At 41.1% G+C, this 6,913-nt stretch overlaps 1 protein-coding gene across 1 annotated transcript; it reads left to right on the top strand.

Annotated features, from left to right (window-relative positions):
• Positions 1 to 4,572: 4,572 nt before the first annotated feature.
• On the top strand, positions 4,573 to 5,505 carry LOC141147477 (olfactory receptor 5AR1-like). Its single transcript, XM_073634713.1, has one exon. It carries the CDS (start codon positions 4,573 to 4,575, stop codon positions 5,503 to 5,505), a length of 933 nt encoding a protein of 310 aa, XP_073490814.1.
• Positions 5,506 to 6,913: the final 1,408 nt, after the last annotated feature.

Below are 6,913 nucleotides of genomic sequence, written 5' to 3'. Positions count from 1 at the left end.
GAATTTTCGAATTTACAAATTTACGAATTTACTAATTTACGAATGTACGATTGTACAAATGCCCGAATTTCCGAATGTCCAACTTTATCGAATTTACGAATATTCGGAAAAAATCCATTAAACGGGTTTTCGTTAATTCGGATATTCCCGAATTAACGAATTTGTCGAAATTTGTTAAAAAAAGAATATGGAACGAAACTAATTGCACATGCCTAATCTGTAGATTCAGGATTTACACACTTCTTGAGGCACCAAAAATAAAGACGTATTGTACCCCAGTCAGAGAATACACTGGAGAGTGGACATATTGTGTGATTATGGACATTATTCATTAATACTTCTCCTGGATCTCTCTGCTGCCTTTGACACAGTGGACCACCCCCTCCTCCTCAATAAACTCCACTCCTTTGGTCTCCGTGACTGTACTCTTCGTTGGTTCTCATCCTACCTATCCCACCGCTCCTTCAGTGTCACTTACAACTCTACTTCCTCCTCTGCTCTTCCTTTCTCCGTTGGGGTCCCCCAAGGTTCTGTTCTTGGACCTCTCCTTTTCTCTATCTACACCACCTCCCTGGGTCAGTTGATTGCCTCCCAGGGCTTTAAATATCATCTCTACGCTGATGACACCCAAATCTATATCTCCACCCCCCAGCTCTCTCCATCTGTCTCCTCACGCATTACCAACTTACTAGCAGACATATCAGCCTGGATGTCACATCACTTCCTCAAACTCAACCTATTCAAAACCAAGCTCATGATATTTCCTCCCTCAGGTGGCGCTCCCCCTGATTTCTCTGTCAATATCAACCCATCTCCCCATGCCAAGGTCCTAGGTGTAATCCTGGACTCTCAACTAACCTTTCGGCCACACATTCTATCACTATCCAAAATTTGCCGCCTCAATCTCCGCAACATCTCCAAGATACGCCCCTACCTAACCAATGTCACCACAAAGCTTTTAATCCACTCCCTGGTCATCTCCCGCCCTGACTACTGCAACTCCCTCCTGATTGTTTTACCTCTAAATAGGCTCCTCCCCACTTCAGTCCATCATGAACGTTGCTGCCAGGCTCATCCACTTCACAAACCGCTCAGTGTCTGCTAAACCCCTCTGCCAATCCCTCCATTTGCTGCCACTCAGTCACCGAATTAAAGATACTAACTATAACTTACAAAGCCATCCACAACCTGGCCCCCAGCTACATCTCTAACCTGGTCTCAAAATACCAACCTAATCCTTCTCTTCGCTCTTCCCAAGACCTCCTGCTCTCAAACTCCCTTGTCACCTCATCCCATGCTCACCTTCAGGACTTCTCCAGAGCCTCCCCCATCCTCTGGAATGCTCTACCCCAATCCATCTGATTTTCTCCTACTTTATCCACTTTCAGACGATCCCTGAAAACTCGTCTCTTCAGAGAAGCCTATCTGGCCCCCACCTAACAACTGTACATTTATCTTCTCAATCAGCACATCACCCACAGTTATTACCTCTTGTATCTCTTGACCTTCCCTCTTAGATTGTAAGCTCTAAGGAGCAGGGCCCTTTGATTCCTACTGTATTAAAGTGTATTGTATTTGTACTGTCTACCCTCAAGTTGTAAAGCGCTACATAAACTGTTGGCGCTATATAAATCCTGTATAATAATAATAATAATAATAATAATTATTCTTTACAGTGCATTGTATTCAATGTCTATTGATGACCCCATACATTGCAGATTTTAAAAAAAGTTGATTTAAAACGATGAAATTACTGTAACACCATTATTTTCCATGGGAGATATCGTCTTCTATAGTTTTGTCATTTCACAGAGTGGCTCTGGGAAACTTCTCTGCTTTTTTCTGTAGTTTTACCAAAATAAAAATAAAGTTTTCTTTGATTAATTAGAAAATTAAGATGTGAGGACATCTGGAGAACAAACCTCATCATTCTTCCTGTTTTACCTTTTTCAAAAAAAAAAAAATCTATATTTGTTCTTTACATTTGTTTCAACTTTCCACCATTTTATTGTTGGTTCTTTTCAGCATCACAACTTCCCATTTCAAACTTTTATAAAATTAGAGAAACATCTATTAGTAAAATAAAAGATGAAAGGGTAAAGATTGGAAAATCTAAAATCAGTTATTTATTTCTAAAGGCCCAAGGCGAGTGTCGCTGGGGGATAAATTAATTCAGATGATGCTTGATTTTCCATAGAGACTTCCAGAGGATCCATGCTTTAAATTAATCTCAGATGAATACAGAGCCAATCTACCCTCCTGTGTGCTCGATGGATGTCAAGGGAGATTTCTGTATTATAAATGTAAATAAATGTCTCATAGATTTTCTGTTCTTTCTTCAGCAAAATCTCTACATCAGACTTCTAGCACTGAGCTGACTCTTCTGGAGGAGACCCCCCCTCCCCTCTTCTTCAGAATTTACCTCTGCCGGGGGGGGATCACTGATAACATCTGAGCTAAAACAAGAAAAATTCTTCATATTACCAGTCTGGCCATTCACAGGTATTTGTTTCCTTCATTATTTGTTTTTAGTCTATGTGAAAGTTAGGGAGTCTACAAGCTATGGTGCTAGTCGTTGAAAATTGATCACACCTGATGTACTGATGGCCTATCTCATTTCTTGAAACACTAACAAGCCAGGAAAGTACAAATACCTCCTAAATGACCCCTTTTTGGAAAGTAGACATTTCAAGCTATTTAGTAAGAGGCATGGTGAATTTTTTGAAGTTGTAATTTTTTTCCCCACAATTCTTTGCAAAATTAAGATTTTTTTCTCCCATAAAATTGTCATACTAACAGGTTATTTCTCTCACATGGCATATGCATACATGCAATTACACCCCAAAACATATTCTTCTACTCCTCCTAAGTATGGCAATACCACATGTGTGAGACTTTTTCACAGCCTAGCCACATAGAGAGGCCCAACACTGAAGTAGCACCTTCAGGCGTTCTAGGAGCATAAATTACACAACTAATTTCTCGACCACCTATTACACTTTTGAAGGCCCTCAAGCACCAGGACAATGGAAGTGCCCATTTTGGAAAGCAAACATCCCAACATATATTCTATAAGGCATAATGAGTCTTCTGAACATGTCATTTTTTTCCACATGTTTTTGGAAAATGTGGGGAAAAAATGAAAATGCATTTTTTATACACAAAGGTGTCCATTTATAGGATATTTCCAACACATAGCATGTACATAGCAAAAATTGCACACCAAAATACATTCTGCTAGTCCTCCTGAGTATGGTGATAACACATTTGTGAGACTTTTACACAACCTGGTCACATAGAGAGGCCCAACATTGAAGTAGCACCTTCAGGCATTCTAGGAGCATAAATTACACATCTAATTTCTTGACTACCTATTACACTTTTGAAGGCCCTCGAGCACCAGGACAATGGAAGTTCCCACAAAATGACCCCATTTTGGAAAGAAAACATCCCAACATATATTCTATAAGGCATAATGAGTCTTTTGAAAGTGTAATTTTTTTCCCACATGTTTTTGGAAAACGTGGGGAAAAAATGAAAATGCATTTTTTATACACAAAGTTGTCCATTTATAGGATATTTCCAACATATAGCATGTACATAGCAAAAATTGCACCCCAAAATAAATTTTGCTACACCTCCTGAGTATGGTAATAACACATGTGTGAGACTTTTACACAGCCTGGCCACATAGAGAGGCCCAACATTGAAGTAGCACCCTCGGGCACTCTAGGAACATAAATTACACATCTCATTTCTCAACCACTTATTACACTTTTGAAGGCCCTGGAGCCTGGGCACGCCTGATGAAGGGAAGGAGCCAGGAGCACCAGAGGGGCACCCCAGAAGAGGAGGAAAGTGGCTGCTCTGTGCAAAACCCTTGCATAGAGCAGGTAAGTATAACATCTTTGTTATTTTAATTAAAGAAATGAACCTTTACAACCCCTTTAAGGTGCCTTCATGCTACTGAGATTGATGAATGGGGACCTTTTCCTGTTGTGAGGTCTCACTTTATTGCAAAGGAGAAAACACACCAATCTATCAGACTGAATGTTTATCATCTATAGAAATTATTGCATTTCAGTCTTCTTATAAAGGCATGACAATGGCAAAAATTACAATCATCATTTTTTCAGGTAAGGCCTAAGTCAGATTTTATTTTTCTGATACGACAGGAATAAGTAACTTTTCTCCATCTCTTGAATGATGGGTAATAGATATTACACTCTGCCAATATCTGAGAAGTTTGGTGAAGAATTATAACATTTGCCATCGCTGATGTTGACAAGAAACCAGTTCATATTTTCTGTGCACAATTTCAGTCAACATCTTATCTTTTACTTATAGAATTTCTCTCTTCATTATTTTGGACTGTCACAAATCAAGTCTTCCTTTAAGTCACAGATGAGAGGGAATTATATTTTATTTGCAGGTTTTCCTTTAAAAAAACAAGAAGAAAGTAAACATTTAAAATTGAAGTCTTTTTTTCTGTAGTGTTTTGGAAAAATAACAACTGAAACATATATAAGATAAACTTTTTTTCCTATTTTAAACATAAGTAAATATATTTTAATGGGAAATCAGACAATTTTGAAGGAATTCCTCCTTGCTGGACTCTCTGATCTTCCAGGTCTACAGCTCCCTCTCTTTCTCTTCTTCCTTCTCATCTACCTTCTGACATTAATCTGGAATTTGCTGATCATTGGCCTCATAGTCAGCAACTCTCACCTCCATGTTCCTATGTATTTCTTCATTGGAAACCTGGCCGGTTTGGACCTCTGGTATTCCTCATTAACTGTCCCACGAATATTATTTGACCTTCAAACCAAGACAAAGAAAATTTCCATACAGGCTTGTATAACCCAAGTCTACTTCTTTCTATTCTTTGCCTGTTGTGATGTTTTTCTGTTGGCTGTCATGTCCTATGATCGCTATACCGCCATTTGTAAGCCATTACATTACACACAGATCATGAGTTGGAAAGTGTGTGTACAGTTGGCATCCATTGTGTGGTGCCTTAGCTTTACTTATTCTTTAGTTCACACACTTTATGCCTTCAAATTAACATTTTGTGGATCAAATATTATAGAAAGCTTCTTCTGTGACCTTCCACCATTGTTCCGGATCTCCTGCAGTGATATCTTCATCAATATTCTGCTAATTTTTCTCTTGGGAGGCTTCCTTGCTGTTGGATCTCTGATACTGACCTTCCTGCCCTATGTCTATATAATCAAAACTGTTCTTAAAATTCAAGCTAAGGGCAATAGGAGTAAAGTTTTCTCCACTTGTACCTCTCACCTGACAGTGGTATTTATGTATTATGGCTCCTTTATGTTTAATTATTTTGGCCCAAGTGCTTATTATAATTTTCCTGGTGACAAAGTTGTGTCCGTGTTTTACACAGCGATCCTTCCTTTTCTTAATCCTCTCATTTACAGTCTGAGGAACCAGGATTTTAGAGCAGCATTTCAAAGTGTTTTCAGGAAGATCTTTCCACCGAAATAGAGATACAGAAAGATAGGAATGTACTTTTTATGAACTATATACTCATAGTTAGAGTTAGTAAGCTTGAATAAAGACATTAGTCAATCCAGTTCAACCTGTAAGGGTGTGCGTATGCATTTATGTCTCCACCACTTCCCATATCTCTGGATACTGTGTTCTCTAAGATGCCCATCTAATAGTTTTTTTATTAAATCCATTGAACAGCTGTTTATTCTAATGTGCATCTCAGATTAGAACTCTTTTTTGTTTTGGATAGAATAAGGATTTAGGGGGGGTTATGGTGTTGGGGAGGGGGGATTATGGTGTGGGGTTGTTTATCAGGAGTTGGGCTTGGCCCCTTAGTTTCAGTGAAGGGAACTCGTAAGGAGTCAGCATGCCAAGACATTTTGGATGAGGCGCATGCGTGGCAGCGTCCAAGATGGCCGCTTAGACTGGGAGCTCCGCGCCACTCCGACCTAACGCCCACCACAGCAGCCGTCTAAGCCCTCATCCCGGCCCGGACACTTCCCACTATCACCTGATGTCCTCGAGTTCTGCCCGGAGGAGCCCCATCACCGAATTGAAGGCATCTCCAGCGCGGACCGGCCATCCCAAAATGGCAGCCGTCTCCTCACGAGGCTTGCCCTGTCTGACTGATTCCATCGCAGACCAGGATCAGGACGCTCTTCCATCCTCCCAAACATCTGCTGCCACAGTGAGTACCCTCCCTGGGGCCCCCTCACCTGCATCAACAGAATCTCTTCTCGGGAGGACACTAGGAGGGGGAGCTCTCACTCCACAGCAGGATCTGCTACACAGCCCAGATCCATGGGACACACAGGCCAGGGATTCCTCCCTCCCCCCACTGACTTTCCCTCCATGATGGCCACATTCTCCCAGATGCTTTCAAGAGGTCTCTCCCAAACGGCAGCACAGATCACATCCTCCATACACGCCGATATGCAGAAGATTGGTGCCAGGAATGAGGTGATTCTGACCAAGCAAAAATCTGACCAAGCTTTTCTGAGAATTAACCAAAACACTGATAGGATCCAGGAGCTCCAGGACCAACTAGAGACTGCCACCTCTAAAATAGACGACCTCGAGAACAGGTCAAGACTTTACAACTTCCGCATTAGGGGTCTCCCCGAATCCTTTAAGGACACTCACATGGCAGTCCAAGACTTTATCAAATTACAACATTACAACCCCCTCGCCCTGACGGTCTCCCAAGGGACATAATAGTGAAACCGAATTTCTACGGGGTAAAGGAAGAAGTGATGAAACTTTCCAGATCAGCAGAAAAACTGACGATCATGGGACACCAGATTCAAGTCTTCGCGGACCTATCCCCATACACAGTGCAAAAGCAACGGGCCGTGAAACCACTACTGCAAGTCCTGGAGGGCAAAGAGATATCCTATAAATG

This window comes from Aquarana catesbeiana, linkage group LG06, assembly GCF_042186555.1.
Source record: "Aquarana catesbeiana isolate 2022-GZ linkage group LG06, ASM4218655v1, whole genome shotgun sequence".
NCBI classification, from domain to species: domain Eukaryota; kingdom Metazoa; phylum Chordata; class Amphibia; order Anura; family Ranidae; genus Aquarana; species Aquarana catesbeiana.
Note: the sequence above shows the minus strand (reverse complement) of the source record. Positions and strands in the feature narration are given on the sequence as shown.

Excerpts from the sequence above, each read along its gene's own strand:
- LOC141147477 (XM_073634713.1), top strand. The coding sequence starts at position 4,573 with ATGGGAAATCAGACAATTTTGAAGGAATTCCTCCTTGCTGGACTCTCT.